The following is a 20,480-nucleotide window of genomic DNA, read 5'->3' as shown; positions in this document are numbered from 1 at the left end:
TGTGGCACCCCCCCCTGGATCCGCGCCTGGTTTCTTCACATACACAATTCGTCCCTAAGAGTGCTTTGCTACCGTTTTTGTCTTTGTTATTGCGTTGGTCGCGATTCTGCCCTGTCAAACACTCTGAAAGAGATAAGAGTAAATTTTCCAGAACGAGAAGTGCCGAATTATCTGGAACTAAGATTTTCGAATAGCAGTCACCATTGCACACTCGAGGCCTGATATCGTTATCCAGAAGTTCGAGAAACATGTTTTAATATGATAGGCAATATTTGAAACAATAATCACTATAATATTTTTATATTAATTTCCTACAATTGTATACACAAAAAATTTGTATGAATATTCATTCCAGATAAATAACAGATCAGTGATCATTTTTCTTTAATAATTTTTCGTAAGTGAAAAAAATGATACCTTGTAATAATAATTGATTAATAATTAAAAATTCTTTGAGATTTGCAAAGAAACATAGAAAAAATTAATCGAAAATATATTCTTATTAAAGTCTTTTTTTTTTAAATGAACTTATTCGTTAAAAAATACAAACTCGGAATTTGTTTAAATAAATAATGATTGTTGTAAAACTTAACAAGAATAAAGAATCAGTTCCTACTTTAACGCGTATCCTCCTGATTAAAAGGCTCGTACTCCCTTTGACTACGGCTGTGTTGTAAATGACGATATTACTGATGAGCTGCATGCCAAGCTTGAGCGTACGCTTAATGCTTGCATTCGGTACATCTATAACATCCCAAAAAGTGACCATATTACCCAGTACAAAGAAAGAGCAGGAATTATTAAAGTTGCCAAAAGAATAATCGGGGTGCTTAATTTAAGTGAGTCCCCTCGCCTCTCACTGTTCGAGGTGCTTGTTTTTTGTGATTGCCCACGCATCTCACTATTCTCATTCGAATTATCTTTGATATTCTTCCTGGTTATACGTGTTGCTTTAGTAGAAGTATCATTTTTCTTACTACTTTTCTTTTCTTTGAAATACTCTTCCTATTCGAGATACGTTTAGGTTCAATAAAAATTGCACTGTTGTCTTTGTAAGAAGATCGTTTAAAGTTTAGCTGTCCCTTGTCATTAGGGGAGAGAGCATGAGACTTGAGAGTACCGGGTATTGGGACAGCCTTACTGAACTGATCTGCTAATTCCAATGTCATTGCTGAATGATCATTTTTAGAACTGAAGAGTACAATATCTTCCTTTAAACTGTCTTTAACCCATTCATATATATCACGAGAACTTAGAATCTGCTCATCTGTTGAACGAAGTTATATTTATTTTTAAAGTGCTGCGATGCTGCTCCTGTGACATAATAAAACTTTTCAAGCTGAAAATTTTTTTTCAAATATTCAGAAATTAATTTTTGGCAGAGATAATAGTATTTTGAAAAACTTAAGTAGCATCTTCCGTGAAATCAAATACGATTAAGAAAACTCGAACCCATAGAGTGTCTTCGAGATTCTTGATGAACGATGCTTGTATCTTGGCACAAAACTTATGAGACTTCAAATTTACAAGTTTTGCGCAGATTCACGACAAATAGATCATTAGGACATTGTGAAATTTTCGCTTTGATGTAAATCAGAAACAAGTAATAATCAGAAAGAAAAAGTATAGAAATTATTTCTTCAAATTTTTGGCTTTAGAATAAGTTGAAAATTGGGAAAAAAATTAGTAATCGAAATTGTCTTAAATTTAGAAAATTAAGAGAGAATCTAAACGTTATAAAATTGCCTATTCACATATTCAAATAAAAATTTGATCATAAAATGATATTTTTGGACGACTGTGTATGAACAATCAATAATTATTGTAAACTAACGAACTATAATAATAAGGAATCATTCATACTGAGAAAAATCAACATTAATTCCGTAAAGAGTATGGTAGTTTGCACTTTTTATTAGTTCATAACAAATAACTAATTATTTAAACTTCATCTGACTCGCCGGCAAATATTTTAAAATTGTTTATTAGGTCAGTTCATGTCATTCTAAATACACTTGAATGCGTTAAAAGAATGGCACACTTGCAAATTAGTCTGTGGAATACTAAAGGATTGCGTCTGAATACGAGCATTAAGACTGCCTTCACGTCAGGGCCTATATCTCGGAAACTATTAAATGCAATTTTTCTACTAAGGACCTTCCTTGAAGCCAAAAATTCAAACTTTCTTTCAACCCATTTTCGACGTCTGTAGCACATATATGTAACGGTTGAAACCCATTTCCGCCGAGAAATAAAAATGTTCAAAGTCTTTTTTTCTGCTCGACTAAGATCCACATTTGTTCTACTCGAAGCCCCTCCCCCCTCAAGCGTTACATATGTATAATAGACCTTCGCCGAGCACAAAAAAATATTTTCGAAAAAATGCAGTGTCGGCGGAATAGGTTAAGATTATTAAAAAAAAACTAAATTGCGAAAAAAGTTAAATAAACAATTAAAGTATTTTAAAGTAGTAAGAAATTCTTTGTTGATTCCGTCAACAAATTCATTACAATCGCTAAAAGATGGCCATACTCTGATTGTGTTTATGTAAATTGTTTTAATAATTAATAATTCTTGGAAATTTGCCAAGCACACTAGAAAACAGTCATCGCGAAGATATTGTTAATTAATTCTGTGAAAAAATTGAGCTTATTCGTTGAAAAATTGTCTTACTCTGGATTTGTGAATCAAAATTGTTTAAACAAATAATAATTGTTTTGTTGTGTCCATCTCATAAGATAGAAAGAGATAGCGTGTGGAAGAGCGATCTGGAGGAACGATAGCGAGGGATGTGGAATGATGTAGTTGAGCGCGTTTTCTTGATTTCAACTTCTTTCTCCTCTGTAAAGATATTGTCAGTGAATTCTATTGGTTAGTCGGTCGGAAAATGATGAAGTTAGTGAGGTGACTGAAATGCCAGCTGTTTCAGCGGAACGGACGGGCTGACATGCCAGGTGGCCCGTAAACGTAGGAGAGAGGGAGGGAAAATTTGAGTGACCAATTAAAATGTAAAAATTATTTAGTTCAGAGTTTATTTATTTCGAGAGAGACGGCAATGGTTTGCTCGTGAGAACTAGGGTTGTCTTCCAGCTGTAGAGTTTTTGGTGAGGGTGCTGGTTACTAGCTCTCAAACAACGGAACAAGCGTCTACGTCGATCAGTTCTGCAAAGCTTTTTCCGACCGCACGTGCCCAATGAATTCGTTCACTTGCTTCTTCCAGCCTTCCAGACAACAGTGAGGTGAAATAAAAAAGGAGGTTAAAAATAACTTGTAAAAGGCAATTCTTAACCGACTTCGGATTTTTTTAGCTTAATTGAGCATTACATTTTGAAGAGTTTTTTTTAGGCTGATTTTTTCATTTTTGTTTCGTTTGAACTTTTATGTTCATGAAAAGAGTCAAAAAGTCGATTTTTTCGTTTTGCTTGCTTATATATTCGTGAACATTTTTTTCTATGATCAGCATCGGTAGACTTTATGCACGGTGAACGTCCAAAGCAAAAGAAAATTTTACATTTTTGAGTTAATTGTTATAAGCAAATTAACTTAATAAAGTGTCTACATTATGGATTTTTCGTTTGAAAACTAAATTTCTCCGATAATCTTACTTGCTTTTATCGAAAAAATAATAAATTTATTATGAGAATTTATCATCCGATGTTTTGTAATATTTTTATAAAAAAATTATATAAACAAATGCCCAGTGTGGACATTTAAAGACAGGAAGAAATCGTATTTCTCTTAATTTTCCTTCAATTCTGTCGTCCGTGATGTTTAATAATGGAAAATTATCCTGCGATACATTTTATTAATTTTATAGACAAATTATGTAAATAAATGCCCAGTGTAGACATTTAAAGGCAGAAAGAAAGCGTTTTTCTCTTAATTTCCCTCAAATCATATAGCTAGTGATGTCAAATAAGGAAAATTATCCTGCGAATTATTTTATTTATTTGATAAACAAATTATATAAATAAACGCCCAATGTGGACATTTAAAGGCAGAAAGAAATCGTTTTTGACATTTCCTTAAGTCTTTGGACAATGTGTAAATGAAAATTTCTTAATGAAATGTTGTAAATTTTGATGAAGTTTCTAATTAAACTCGATAAGAGTCACATGCAGTTGCTGAAAAGCTTTTATTTTCAGTTAATTTTATAAAAAATATATTGCAGATAGTATTCCAGATATTATGAACAGATTTTATGACATTTTAATTACAAATAAAGATAAAAAATTCTTTAAATTTTATATTTTAACTGCGACGTTAACCAATTTCACTGTAATTTTGCCTTCTTGCAGGAAATTATGTAATGCTTTATACTTTAATAAAATGGACTAAAAAAGGCTACCTTTGATACAATTTTAATTTTATTCAGTTTTACCTGACAATATACGTTAATACTCATACCAATATTATATTGTAGAATATTCAGTATATTCTATAATATAAATATTAATAAGCTGGTTAAATTATAATTATTAGAATCAAATCACTGGTGGAATGATGTAATGAGATTTTAGAGAAATACGATTTCTTCCTACTTTTAAACGTCCACAATGGGCACTTGTTTATATAATTTATTTATAAAATTAGCAAAAAATATCGCATGCTAATTTTCTATCATTATACATCATGGACAACATGATTTGAGGGAAATTTAGAGAAAAAAAAACGATTTCTTTCTGTCTTTAAAAGTCCACACTGGGCATTTGTTTAAATAATTTGTTTATAAAAATATTACAAAAAATTGGATGATAAATTCTCATAATGAAGTATTATTTTTTCGATAAAAGCAAGTAACATTATCGGAAAAATTAAGTTTTAAAACGAAAAATCCATAATGTAGGCTATTTATTAAGTTAATATGCTTATAACCATTAATTTAAAAAATGTAATATATTCTCTTTTGCTTTCAACTTTCCCCGTGCATAAAGTCTAGCGATACTGATCATAGAAAAAAAATTTTCACGAAGATATAAGCAAACAAAACGAAAAAATCGACCTTTTTTTACTCTTTGCATTAGCATAAAAGTTCAAACAAAACAAAAATTAAAAAATCAGCCTAAAAAACCTCTTCAAAATGTATTGCTGAGTTAATCTAATAAAAAATATACAAAATTGGTTAATAATTTCCTTTGAAAGCTATTTTGAACCCCCTTTCTTTATTTCACCTCACTGTTGTCTGGAAGGCTGGAAGAAGCAAGTAAACGAATTCATTGCGCAAGTGCGGTCTAGAAAAGCTTTGCAGAACTGGTCGACGTAGACGCTTGTAACAACAGACGTTCTAGGCCAGTGCAAGCCCTTTTAACGGGGAGGCTACGTGAGCGTCGCATGGAAGTCGCGTAGAGAGGGTAGAAAATCGGTAGAAGATGCGCGCGACGAGCTTCGCTGGCGTTTTACTCGTAGCCCTCGCCTACACTCGCCATGCCACCTGGCTGACGTCACTTCACACACATAGTTAGCTGTACAATTTGTTTATGAAAATTGTTTCAATAATTGATAATTCTTATGAATTTGACAATTATTATATTAAAAAGTAAACGTATAAACGTTGTTAGCTTATTCCGTAACAAAAATTGAGCCTATTCATTGAAAAATAGCCAAACTCAGAATTTTTGTATGAAAATCGGTTAAACAATTAATAACACAGGCACACAAAAAAAAGTCAAAGTCCACGGAGGCGACCTTTGGGGTTTTATGTTTTTGGGTCGCTGATTCCGAATCGTTTGTCGGTTTTTTCAGATCAGATCGCTTTCAAGGCCATTTGAAAGTATAATGAAGAAAATATTGCTGAAAAAATCTGAAAAAATTCAGACATAGGTTTTTTAGCACGCTGAATCCGAATCCGGTGTCGGTTGACCTTCATTAGTTCAAAATCAAGGTCATTTGAAGGTCAAACCAAACAGAATAACCTCAAAAAAATGTGTAATAATTTATATATAGGTTTTGAGGGTCTTTGAATACAAATCCAAGGTTGATTTGCTCATATCTGGTTATCTGAAGGTCATCTGAGGTCATATGAAGGTCGAATTCGGAAAAAAGGCTCAAAAAGTCTGAAAAATTCAAATGTAGGTTTTTGAGCATGCTGAATCCGAATTCGGTGTCGGTTGACCTTCATGAATTCAAGGTCAAGGTCATTTGAAGGTCAAATCAATGAGGTACTGTTGAAAAAATGTAAAAGAAAATTAATTTAGAATCATCTTTACTTTTTCGTCTATATAGAAACTGGAAATATTAATTTATCTTTATCAACATTAGCTGCTGTGTATTTCTCGAAAGTAACGCAGTGTACTTTCTTATCGATATTAGCTGCTGTAGATTTCTTGAAAGAGAAAGCTTTGTACCCATAAGAATGGTATATCCTTAAAAAAGAATTGGCTTCTTTTTGCCCTAATATGGTAAAAAATACATTTTTTATAAATGTCCACATGTTCACCTGTTGCCTCGACTAGTCGTATGAGGATGACAACTGCCCCGTAAGGGGATGTGTAGAATGATTCGCTCATACGCTAGTCGGGGTACCGATGCCAGTGGAAGTGCACTGCCTTACAGGGGGTCGACAGGGTGTTAGGATGATGCCGTAGTGTGTTCGTCGACGAGTTGACATTGTCCTCGTCAAAGGCGAAAAGCCCTTTTACTTAGCCCTGGAGAGGTAAAAGGGTTATCACTTCCAGGACGGCGGACTCACTTGCAATCGGACCAGGATCCCTGTCGAGCGGATTTATATATAAATATATAAAAAATTTAAACAAACCTTCAACCTCATCTTCTAAACACGTGTGCCCGAAAGATGTTAACGCATTTTGCTTCATTTGTGGAACATTTATTCCGAACAAAAACACAGAATGGAATGAGCCATCCAATGAAGATGATTGTTATTTCTGTAAAACTGATATTCGTGGGTATAATAAAAAAATTTTACATAATCTTACATACGCCCAGGTAGGATCCGTAAAAAAAGCCGTTGAGAGAACTTGAACGATTGATGAGGTTGATGTTGATAGTATAGAAAATTTATCAACTGAATCCAAAGATGATGATGATGATGATGATGATGATGATGATGATGATGATGATGATGATGATGATGACAAAAGCACTAAGAACAATGATGAAAATCAAGATGAATATGAAAAAGATAGCAGTGAAAGCTCTGACGAAGTTTATAAACCAGATGGAGTAAGCAATAGAATTGCTGAAATATTTACACAGTCCGAACTTAATGATCTCGTAAGGGATTTGGGACTACCTAAAGATGCTGCGGAACATTTAGCTTCAGATTTAAAAAGTAAAAATTTATTAGAAAAAGGTACGAAAGTAACGTTTTATAGAAAAAGAAATGAGAGTTTTAAGCAGTATTTCGAAGAAAAATTCTTTGATGAAGAAAAATTAGTGTCCTGTTCAAATGTTAAAGGACTGATGGAAGAACTTAAGCCAAATACTTATAAAGATGATGATTGGAGACTTTTTATTGACTCATCAAAAAGAAACTTAAAAGCTGTAATACTTCACAACACAAATCAATTTACCGCAGTACCTGTCGCACACTCTACGACAATGAAAGAATCCTTCACTAGTCTTAAAAAACTTCTAGAGGCCATTCAATACAAAACATATAATTGGCTTATATGTGGTGATTTGAAAGTTTCAGGTATGCTGCTAGGACAGCAGTCTGGATTTACAAAGAATCCGTGTTTCTTGTGCCTTTGGGATAGTAGAGATCGCGAAAAACATTACACGAATCATGAGTAGGAAGAAGTTTCAACATAAATCTGATGCCAAGTTGAAAGAAGGGATTTTTGATGGTTCAGAAATAAGGAGACTTTACAAGATGATAAATTTCCAACGACAATGACAAAAATTCAAAGGGATGCATGGCTCAGTTTTAAGGAAGTTGTAAAAAACTTTTTAGGAAATAAAAGAAGTAAAAATTATAAAGTTATAGTAGCCGAAATGATTAAGAACTTTGGAAAAATGGGGTGCCTGATGTCATACAAATTGCACTTCCTGCATAATCACCTGGATCGATTCCCAAAGAATTGTGGCGATTACAATGAAGAGCAAGGAGAGCGCTTTCATCAAGACATAAAAGAAATGGAAAAGCGCTACCAAGGCAGATGAGGGATGGTTAATTTCTTATTATGAGCTTGTACGTGAATTGATGAAGGTCTATCAAACTCGATATATGGGTTGTTATTTTCATATTTCAATGACCTTGAAAATACTAGATATGGTCAAAATGACCTAGGATTTACATTCTACGACTCTTAAAACTTATATATATAAATTTTTACAAAAATTTTTGAGGTTATTTTGTTGGTTTGACCTGCAAATGACCTTGATCTTCAACTATTGAAGGTCAACCGACACCGGATTCGGATTCAGCATGCTAAGAAACCTAAGCCTGAATTTTTTCAGATTTTTTCAGCAATATTTTCTTCATTTGACCTTCAAATGACTGAGTGTACTTGTTAAAAAAGCCTAATCTTTGAATTTGCTCATGAGAATTATTTGAATAATTAATTATATATGCTTGTAAATTTACAAAGTATCATATAAAAGTCACCAAAAAAATTCTCAGTAGATTCCGTGACAAATGGATTAATCAATCATCTATACTAAATTACTGGTAACACAACTTTTACTTCTCTCACATTTTGTACTAAAACTCTAGACTTCAATAAGCAAAACATTCCCAATCCCAAAAATACTTTTTTCGTTAATTTGCTTATAACGTAAAAACAATCCATTAAAATTATTCTCACCCCACTAGAAATTATTTCTGGTTAGTTTTAGCCCAGAACTTCTTTGATAAAACTAAAAATTGAAAAAAAAAAGATCAGACCGGTATCAAACAAGAAATCTGAAAGACCTAGGGTTGGATCACAACGGAGCTAGATACATTTTTTTACAACTTATAAAATTAACAATAATTATTTTAAAAATTCTGATTTTAGACCATGCAGACAAAAACATAAAAATCGAATTATTTAATATAATTTATCTGGTCAAACCCATAACACCAAAAATATAATCAGACCGAAAATCTGAAAGACCCGGGTTCGGATCCCAGCGAAGTTAGACATTTTTTTTACAAATTATAAAATTAATACTCATTATTCAAAAAATATTAATTTTAGGACATGTATACAAAAACATTAACATCAAATTATCTAATTCAATTTGACTGGTCAAACTATAAAATCAAAGAGATAGAATATCAACTTTGTTTTTAAATAAAAAAATTAACAAAATTTATTATACAAAAATTCTTAGTTGATTTCCTGAAAAAAGTGAGTCAAAAATATTGATACCGTAAATTTGTTTATAGAGATTATTTAAAAAATGGCCAAAGAGCATCTATTTTCAATTAGTATTATTAAAACTTTTTTGTCACATTCTAAACCAAAACTCTGGATTTCAATAACATAATAATAAAAAAATTTTTATTATTCTCACGCACTGAAAATTATTTCTAGATAGTTTTAGCGCAGAAATTAAACTTTCTTTGATAAATTTAAAAATCTTTTTTAAAAAATAGTGCTTCCAACAAGTTAAGAAAATGTCAACTTTGTTGCTAAGATCCAAATTTAAACAAATTATTATATAATATACAAACATACAAGTCTTTCCGAAATTTCATAAGATTTGATTAAGAAAAAACGTTATTTAAAATCTGGATACTTTCGAACATTTTGGACTATAGATGAACTGCAACTGTATACCAACATATTTTTACTTGGCCAGCATATGAACGTTCCTTATTTAAACCGACAATTGTATTATGGGTAACGTTTCTACGAAGCTTCTAATGAAAAACAAACATCTAAAAGGCACATAATCGCGCCTTATACGTTAAGCGAAGCCTTTCACTTTGATCGCAGATCAGCTGACGGTTACTGTACCTACAATTCAATACAGGATAATAGCAAGCGTCCAAGTCTGGCGAGTGGAACTTCGTGTGTTTTTCAGCGAAAATAACTAGTCTTCAAACAACCAGACGGAAGAACATCATGTACCCATCTCTACAAAAAAAGTAGCAAAAGGTTTAGCAAGTGGATTTCCGACTGTTATTCAGTAAAAATAACTGGTCCTCCAACAGCCTGACAGTAAAAAATCGTACAAGTCATGGATTTTTTGACAAATACAATTACAAAAAAATACTGAAACTGGAGGGGGGGGGGGGGGCAAATAGAATTTACGTAAGTTTTATACGAAAAAATTCACCAGCTCCCGGACTAACAAGTACAAGCTGCGACAATTAAAAATATCAATATCAGGTGTCTTGATGTGCGAATAATGAATTCAAATAGTTTTAGAATACATATTCTTATTAATGAAGCACTATTATAAACTTATAAATACTTACCACCTTCCAATTCCGCTTGATATAATTTTTAAAAGCAACCGAGCCAGCTGTTCTTATTGTCATATCAATATCTGACTTATCCACTAAATGCAGCAAAAGTATAGGATAATTCTGATTCACTTCAACAGATTCCAAGAATTTTTCAGCTGAAACAAGTAATTATTTGCCACTTGAAAATTTAATATAAATATACCAGTATGGATATGTGTACATGCGTGTGTATGCGTGCAAAGCTCAAAATATAACTCTAAAATAAAAACAGAAATTGTTAACTTTTACCTTACTTCACGAAAACGCTCATAGCATCAAAAGTAAAATTGACAAAACTAGAATCTTATATAACAATTCATGATTTTTTAAACAAACTAAACTAACGAATTCACTATTCGGCTAACTCCCAATGTACAAATTTGGTTCTTTGAACATAATAAAATTTAAGTAACTAATCTCTAATCTTTAAAGTATATTTAGATAACGATCAACAATTAATATTGTCAATAACAATTTTATTATCTTATGCATAAATGTATACAAAAAAACATAGTTAAAAATATATACTCTTACTATCGACGTTAGACTGTAGACTAAGGCTGATTGAAAAGTATTTAAATAAATGGGAGGGGGGAAATAATTTCCAATAGGGATAGCAAATTCATTTCAAAATTAAGTGGAAGGTTAATTCCTAACACTATTTAAATTGAGAGTTCGTGTCTTATTCTATAGATGTGGATATTACAAGTTTAGAGTTTAAGATGCAGCTGGAGAGGGGGTGTCTTGTACCTAGAGGTTAATCAAACGCTGATGGGTGTAGCGAGCAAGATGGGTGGTCAAGTTCTGGAAAAGGTCATCAAGACGGGGGTGATGGGGAAGTCTGGAATAAGGCGGCGGTACACCACTCGCGACGCAGGCGATTGAGGGGTTCACTAGCAAGGATCGTTTCGTCGAATTGGTTTGCTCTCGTCACATAAAAGTCTATACATACAAAACCATACCCCCTTCCGTCGTATTCGCGGGTGTCAAGCAATATTATACTATATATTATATTTATGCGTGTACAGAATAATTTCGTTATTGATAATCTGCGTGATGCCCCTTTGTGATTTATGGCGTTCTCGATATATAAGTGATTAATTAACTTTTCATTAGAATATCTAAAAAGAGCATCGATCGTGGTGATAAATGATTTCACTTGTAGGCAGAAGAGCGTAAATGAATCGTTAAATGCCCTGGCAACCGAGGCGACAAGTCAAGGAAGTGCAGGTGAAGCACTTTCTGCAAAAGATCTGAGTTGACGGAAACTGATACCAGTAAAGATAGGAGTCAACGACACTAGAGAAAATGGATGCTCGTGGAAGAAGAACGCGAGCGGGTACAGGTAACAGGGCAGCGAGACAAATAATGTAAATATTAATAATATTAGCTGATTATTGTACGAAGGTGAGGGCACTGCTTTCATCAATGTCACCGATTGGAATATTGCGATATTAGGAGGGGAGCACCATTACGTGGGACACAGGGGATAGGGGGTGGTTCGGTAAGTGATCTAGTCTTACACGAGGGGAAAGTGTATGTCCTGAGTAAAATCAACATTTGGCCCACGATTTCCCCTGCCCGCCTGGAAGTGGGATTTTCAATTAAGGGACCCCGGGGAGAAATTGGAAAAACTTTAGATGGGGGCAAACCAGTGAGAGGAGGAACCCGTTCGGAACGCGGGAAGGGAGAAATTAGGGGAAAGTTATTATGGGACAGAGAGAAAACAATAGCTTATGAAGGAATGATGGCGGAAAGGTGGGTGGAAGTAGAAAAGGTGATTGACTAAGACTTAAGATGGAGGAAATTAAAAGAAATCATTAAAGAAGCAGTCAGGGAATTAGGGATGATAAAAAAATGGGAGGCTCGAAGTCAAATGAGTATGACTGGTTATGGGAAGAATATAATATACAGAGGTCTCTAGAGGTATACATTCAACTTATTAAAAATTTTGCTAAAAAATGGGAGAGGATAAGAAAATGGAGTTCAAAAGAGAAATGACGAAAACGAGAAACATAATTTAAAAAAAATGGAGAGAAATATCTTAGGAAAAAAGGAAGAAAATTAGAGAGAGCAGGGATATAGAGTAATTCTGGAAAGGTGTAAATACATGTAGAAGCAAACAGAAAAGGACGGGGAGAAATGTCCCAAGTGATGACTGGCTGTAGCACATGGGAAAATTATTGGGAGGAACCGAAGTAGAAAGAGATCATAGAGCATGGGAAAAAAATTGAAGAATGGGTGGAAATAGACGTACTGGATAAGAACATTGAATATCGAGAATTTCTAGTGACAGTTAAAAATATTAAAAACGGGAAAGCAGCTAGGGAGGATTGAGTGGCTATTAATTCATATATATATATAATTATATATAATTCATAAAAAATCTTCCAGACGTGTGGAAAAAAAGTTATGGATACTAATTCATAAAGGATGCGAAAATGGGACGCTGAGGGAAGGCTGGAAAACTGCACAAATTTTCCTCATTCACAAGGGAGGGGACGAAAATGATGTCAAAATTATAGGGGAATGGCACTGTTTTCGCGGGCAATATAATTAAACACAAGACAGGAAAGCTTTATGCAGCCTTCATTGATCAGAAAGCAGCCTTTTATAAGAACACAGAGAATGAGATAATTACGGGAGAGGGAATCATAGGCAGGTTCGCAACAGGAAGGGGGTAAGACAAGCTTGCCCCCCCCCCAGCCCAGGACCTTTTTAAAATATTCTTTGACGATATCGACGCAAAATGGGAAGCCAAGGATGAGGGGGGTAACAGGAAATGAGAAAATGTGCTCCTTAAAATACGCCGATGATATAGTGATTGTTTCGAATGATGGAAAATAACTAAGCAGTATGCTCAGGATAGGAGAAATATAGTTTAAAAACAAACTGAAGATTAACGTAGATAAAATGTAAACAGTTATATTCAGGGGAGGGGAGGGGGTAAGAGAAAGAACATGGAGAAGTGGATGATTTACGGTAAAGAAATTGAGGTAGTCAATAGCTTTAAATCCTTAGGATTCTGGTTTTCTTCGAGAAACACTGATGGTAATCATATTAGACAAAAATGTCAGGGAAGGTAGACTCTACGTTTTAAATACGCTAGGGAAATCTGGAGCAACCTATGGAGTGAAAATTTAGAGACTGAATAGAAAGGATGAAATGGAAAGAATGCAGGAGAAGATAATCAAAATAGGGGTGCAAGTCACTACAAGTAACCTAATTATTTGTGGAGAGAAGAAGGCGGGAAAGAAAGCCTATATACATATTTTGAACTGTGATGCAACGAAAGTAGCTTTAAGAGATCATTGGGAAAGGTGGAGTCATCTCAGGTGTGAGGAGTCCATCTCGAAAATCTTGGCAGGGAAGCCATGTCAGAACTCTGTAACTATGTGAGGGAGTGGAAGAAACTGATGAGGATAAGGGAAGAGGGATAACAGAAAAATAGGAGGGGAGGGGGGAGAAACAAATTATCTTAAACATGATCTAAAGGAGTATCAACCTCTGAACTGGTTCGATCGCTTACTGTACCGGCTTCGTGAATACCCAGTTTAATATCTATTTTTGTCTTACAAGATCAATCTATTATTCCAGTCACTAGAAGCTGGCGAAAAAAGGCTTATGAGCTGGGGCCACCTCAAGATGAAAATATCAGACTCCTTCACTGCTGGACTAGGTGTCGGAAATAATTGTGTGATAGGCGTCCCATATAATTGTGTGATTCTACAGCTAGTGATGTTTTTCTTAAAAGATAATGCTAATGTATTATGAGGAACGTAAGAAAGATGCGACACTGTTCTAGTAATGCTAAGGGAACGGAAGCTCTATTAACATAAGCATATTATTAGCAACAATATTATTAGCATAATATTTTCATTTCTACTCACAGATTGTATTTTAGTATGTAGTGTGGAACGGGGAAACGAAATGTAAAAGTTTGAAAAGATATACATGTAAAATGAAAAAATAAATAATTACAAAAATAAGTTGAAACCCACTGCAGGGTCTCACTGGGAGTAACAGCCATGTATGAAAATGACACTGGCTCTTGGTAGAACTGCGGTATCACACCTATGGCAATCGCTCACAACCGTCAGATGCGTGGCCACAGAGCGAGACGAAATTACAACGACAGGCCGGCAAACCCCTCGTGCCTTGAGGATACGGACGATTTAAGAATGACAGCTTTCTGCATCCATCCGCAGGTACCTTAGCATATTTTTGGCACGCGGGAATGGATTTAAGATTACGAACCATGGATACTGTCGAACCTCCGAGAGAACTGATCACATGAACAATTACTTTAACCGAATATTTTAGGTACAGTCGTGACAGTTCCCTTTTAAGGTCTTAATAATTCTCCCCTACCTCACCTCTCCTCGCATTCTTTCTGTAGAGATCCACCCTTATTCTTGCATTCAGGGCTCTGCAAGGATGGACGAATCCCTTTTCCTAGCTGCTCGTGTGAACATCAATTATAACACAAAACATAGTTGTAAGTGCGGTTCAACACAATCGAGCGCGCAGTGCTCCCGACAATGGATAGAATAGCAATGCAGACTATCATACGTTTGGGCTAGGCAATCAAGACAGAGTCAATGTGGTAGGCCAGCGAAATCTCCTGGAGTGCTACGATACCAGAACAGCTACGAAACAATACACCATCAACCCTCTCTGCTTTTGCCTCATATTATCTATGCAGTAAATGAAGAGCAGCTACACCTAGCTCTAGGTATTTTCGAGAAATAAAATTCGCCAACGTTTATTTCGAGTGAGGAAAAACTTAATGGCATCCCCGAAGACCCTGAGCTCATCGACAGAAACGCTTACGAAACCTTGACGTTGCATAGTGGGGCGAAATCCCGAAATCGTGGCAATAATTCAAAAAATCGTTGTAATCACATGCAATTGAGTATACTGAAGTAATCGGGGTCGCTGATTCAGAATCGGAAGTCAGAATTGTAAAAAAAGAAAATGGCGTATCCAATATGGCAGACCAAATACCGAAAAAACTGTAATTTACGCGAAATTCCATATTCTGGGGTTTTCAAGGCCGCTGATTACGAATTAGTAGTCATTTTCAAAAGAAACAAAATCGTTGATCAATTCTGGCGGATCAGAACCCCCCAAAAAAACGAAAAAAGCTTATATCACGAATATGACGGTTTTTTAGATATAATTATTCATTAATTTAATAAATTGATTATTTATTAATCATTGCGTGACAGAATTGGTGTGACAACATAAAAAGTATGTAATTTGACACGAATGACATGCTTATAGTATAAACATATTAACTGTGCAATGATAATTATACAATAAATGGACAGTAGTGAGTATGTAAAATTCAAGTATCTTAACGATAGACAGGCTACAGTAAAAGTTATTATAATACACAATTACAAGATATTGACTATAGTTGCATTTAAATTCATACATATAAATACATACACATATATGTATATGTATATATATATGTATATATACATATACTCACATAAGATATAGGCAAATCATCAATGTAATATTATATGATACAATAAAACCGAGAAAAATACTATTCGAAGTTATAACTCTTAGTCGCTTGTTGACGAAGAATCTGTCTCGCTGTCAGACGCTGCAGTTAAATCAAGTGACTGCCAAGAGGTGTTGTCGGAGCCGTCGATGTTTGGTTGTTTGAATAATCTAAGAGCATCTGGTGAAAATGAATGTAACTTTTTTCCTGGTAATTTCCGTAGACGCGAAATATATGGATCGGATGCAAGAAGCATTCGCTGAAAAACGTCTTTTAGATTGTGTACACGTTTATCCTTTCGTGCAAAGTTTTCTCAGTATTGTCTTATATATTTAGTGCACGCATACAATTCCACATACAGTTGAGCTGTGTCCATTGCGTATCATTTGAATTTAGGTTCAATTTCATATCCACTGGAAATGGTTTGTAAGATGACGTATAACCGGCGAATCAGGTGGTTATCTAACCCAGTTATATAAGCTGAAACTTCTCCATCCCGGAAAAAAGTTCGAGCAGTGTTCCCATTATTAGAACTTCCTGCCCCCTGTTTTGGTCTGTCGACGATCAAGCCCAGTCGTAAACAAAAATCTTGTTGAACTTTCTTCTTGCGTTCATTCTCTTTCTTATCATCTCGAATGTGACCCTGTTTCTTCACGCCCAACTTATATGTGTAGAAGACTCTCAAAACATCGAATCCAGATATGAAGCGACCACATTCCATATTCCAAGTTGTCTTCAATTACATTTGCTACTAGAATTTCATCGATCTTGTTGAAATTTGATATCTTTTTGTTGCATAAATGGCAACGCTGAGCAGATGAAGTATCTGAGATTGCGTTGCATACTTTACCATCTACCATTGTTAATGCAAGATTGTACAAAACACTTATATTTTTTTCGTCAATGACTGTTTCAAAGGCAATTAGATTTGCAGCCTTCTCTCGAATGTACGCGATTTCCTCCTTCGTAGTTGCAATCGTTTCTTTCAAATATTGCATTCTTGTGGGTCTGCAATAATAAGGAGATGATGCATGAGGGTTCTTCCATACTATCGTTTGGATTTTCGTAATTGAATCTGTCGAAACAATCTGTCGAACGCAAACTTTGCTTACAAATTTCCGGCAATTCAAAAGTAAACCCCAATCGTGCAGTCATCACAGCTTCAATTTCCTCATAGAGGACCGTCACACACTCGTTTAACTTGCCTCGCCTCCAATAAAAAATCTCCCTCCGCGACAAGCTAGGTACTTTTGCGACACTTGCAGATTCTGTAACTAAAAATTGAATTCGTTAGAACTCGCAAATGGAAGAACTGAAAGTCATCTTAAATTTTTATTCATCCAACATTGTTCCTGATTCATTTAGTTTTGAATATCTGAAAAATTCAAAACTATGGTTTTTTAACATTGTCAAAGTTAATGAAAAAGTAATATTTTTTCGATTCTATGAGTTCTCATGCATTCTTATAAATGTGAATTACGGTATCGCGAAAAAAATTTGACAGTTTCCCTCACCTGAATTATCTTAATGTAACCTAGTGGGCTGTGCGTATGTGTGAAAAAGATGACAATACGAAGCGGGCGCCAGACAAGAGCACGGAACGCGCGCTTCGCTGCCACCTAATAAACAACAATTTTCAATAAAAAAACGCGAAACACCTTTATTGTATATTGTTAATGACATTTTAAAGAATACATGACAACCCATAATGTGCAAAATATAATATTTTTTCATTATGTGTTAGAGCGTTAAATATCATCATTTTTGCATTTTTCAGATATTTAACCATTTTTAACTCAAAAAGTATGCTAGATAGAGGAAAACGTCATAGGCGCTTTTGAATCTAAAATCAGCTGAAGAATATGGAAAAATTTTGTTCGGTGCAAAAATGTTAATTTTTTACTCTTGATAGAACCATCATTTTGTTTAAACAATCACGAAATGAACACCCGCATACTGCTGCAGCTCGATCTTGTTTATATTGTTAGATATATATGTAGACTAACAACTGAGATGAATTTCATGACTGAATTGTGATGGATTCATAAACTTTTATATTTTCTTGGAGAATTTACCAATGCGATTTTCCGGATTTTTGTAAAAAATATTATACACTAATTTACGTAGGTTCAATGAATACAATAATTTATAAAGTTCTAAATGACCCACTTACCTGCACCTGAAGACTCCATTTCAAAGATTTCAATTTCCTTGACTCTGACACTTATTGCAGGCTTCTAAACACAATACTATTTCTCGGCCTTGCTGCCTATGACCTCCTACCTGTCGAGCGCCCACTTTAGAACTGCAGCATACACGCAGGTGGAAATGTCTGGGCGCTCCTACTTGCGAATTCGGTCTCCTCAAATATCCCTGTATCTGACCTGAACCTTCAAATAACTGTTGGTGACATTTTAGTTTTTGGGTTTTCTGCCACGATTTCGGGTTTTCGCCCCACTATGGCGTTGGAGAGACCTGAAAATACCTAGGCCTGCCACAGAGCCGCATTCAGGACGTAAGATTGATAAAGGATACTCTCCGAAGCAGATACAGATGTCGCATCCGGCAGATTTGCTCTTCCGAATTGCCAGCGAGGAACAAAGTATCTGCAACGAACATGCCTGTTGTCCCGGTAGTCTCTATTCATTCACAGCCCCAAGATGGTCGCAGAATACTGAATCTCGAATGTCTTCACTACTGGATCCTTCTGCGCACAGCACATAGACACAAGTGGACGCTAACCTCTATTTAAAATTGTCAGAAAGCACGAACAAGTTGACAAAGGAGCGTTTCCGTAGAAAGCAGCGGAGGAGGCTGCTTAAACACTTGGTCCCGGCTTCAATCTCAAGGGTGAGAAAAATGCTTTAAATATTGCCCACCTAGAGTACTCAATCCTAAGGGCCGGGATCAAGAAAGCACAGGAGAAAAACTTCCGCGAACAGATTCCTGATAAGTGGACGCACGGCATCTACCACATAAATGTAAAGGTTCATTTGATGCCGATGTCGATGAGCTAACGTTGATTATCCGCAGATCATCCGGATATTCAAGATATTCCCGCCACAGGCTGCAGAGTATGTCATGCACACCCCGAGCATCTAGAGCCGGGCTCGCCACTTCAAGCAGGTGCTGGCTGCCACGACAAGTGTATAACTGCCACCATGTTTTTCCGTCCTTTTTTCTTCGTTTTCCAGGAATCGAGCGAAGGGTTACGGTCACGATAAATTATGTCTCGCCGTCATTCACGCCAGGAGGTCTGAACTTTTGTACTCGAATTTACAATACAATTCATTTCCAATTTCATTTTAAATTTACAAAATGAATCAAATTTGTCTGCAAATTAAACCTCAAATTAAAGCTTTAAAAAGGTGGAAAAAATTGGAGAGTTTTGAATCAAAATTCAGAAAGAATAAAGAAAAATTACGGCCGCCAAAATCCCTTTTACTTTATTTTGAAGAGTATAAACTCTACTCTATAGTGACCGTGATGGGTTAGAAACCAGTCAAACGAGAAGATGTATTAGGGCCAATTTGACCTAGTCTCTTGGCTGCCACTGGCAGCCAATACAGTCATTGGCTGCTTTCTGGTGAGGCATGATCTACAGGATATACTATCTAGTTGTCTAACTCATGCGAGAGAAACGTACATTCAAAGGAAAAATGCGTCACTAAAAGTGATTTATTGCCATTTCTTTCACTCTTACGGCATTAGCTCTAACACCGCTCCGTCAAACGAGCCTTGAAAAATAGAGTCAATTTTCGAAAATGACAAGTGCCGCATATACTGGAACTTCATATCCTTGACAAATGTGTCTGTTGCCCACTCGGGGCTTGACATAGTTCTCCCTGACTACGTGAAATGAAAATTGTCCGTTATCCAATTTTCGACACAAGCCGATAGGAACTGATAGGAAATAACTGTTATACCAAGAAAATTCTATTGAGCTAGTCGTCATGATTATCGGTGCTCTTGGAGATGCGTAGGGATGCGAAGTGACCGAAGTTGACGCCGACAATTAAAAAAAAAAAATTTCACCGATTTCATTCTGACCGTCAGTTGACGGTCAAATTACATGACATTGGTCAGATGACGGCCACTTCTCATCTCTAGACTTGCAAACCTTTAACGGCTTACTAGTCTATAAAGTGTCCCTGAGTGTCAACTAAATGCTAAAATACTTGCGGGGGAAATTAAGAAAGCGGTCGTCCTTGGGTCACTCCGTGTCCTCAGGGTGCATGAGGCATTAGCCGGATCGTCGCATTAATCCATCGCAGACTGCCATCACGTATCTCACGGTGATGAGACGTGGTTACAACTGAAAAGTGACCGGGATTTCGTCAGAAGTGCGTGTACTGTTTGAGATTAGCACCCACTCCCGGTGACATCCCACCACTGCCCTTATGACAAACTATGAACTATATATCAATGTTATATGATTATGCAGCTCTGTTTAATCAGTCTTTTCAACTTCACACAGATTCTGCACCTGTAGATTTAATGAAAAGTTCTTATATAAAATCATATATAACTGCGACTGTCCATAGTTACAATAGGATAGCTGTG

The 20,480-nt window shown here is 35.4% G+C and overlaps 1 protein-coding gene across 3 annotated transcripts in view; it reads right to left on the bottom strand.

The window, feature by feature from the left end:
* The window catches only part of LOC117171173 (exportin-2), a 278,471-nt gene that overhangs the window by 206,251 nt on the left and 51,740 nt on the right, over nucleotides 1-20,480 (bottom strand). For 2 of the 3 annotated variants that reach the window (XM_033358237.1, XM_033358238.1), the window contains exon 2: nucleotides 10,370-10,515. The exons of the other annotated variant lie outside the window; for it this stretch is intronic. In XM_033358237.1, the coding sequence (XP_033214128.1) occupies nucleotides 10,370-10,515 (146 nt within the window). The remainder of the gene's footprint in view (nucleotides 1-10,369; nucleotides 10,516-20,480) is intronic. 3 annotated transcript variants of the gene reach the window in all.

The sequence above is a fragment of the Belonocnema kinseyi genome, chromosome 4 (genome assembly GCF_010883055.1).
Source record: "Belonocnema kinseyi isolate 2016_QV_RU_SX_M_011 chromosome 4, B_treatae_v1, whole genome shotgun sequence".
NCBI classification, from domain to species: domain Eukaryota; kingdom Metazoa; phylum Arthropoda; class Insecta; order Hymenoptera; family Cynipidae; genus Belonocnema; species Belonocnema kinseyi.
The sequence above is the reverse complement of the archived record's forward strand: the minus strand, read 5'-3'. Positions and strand labels throughout refer to the sequence as shown.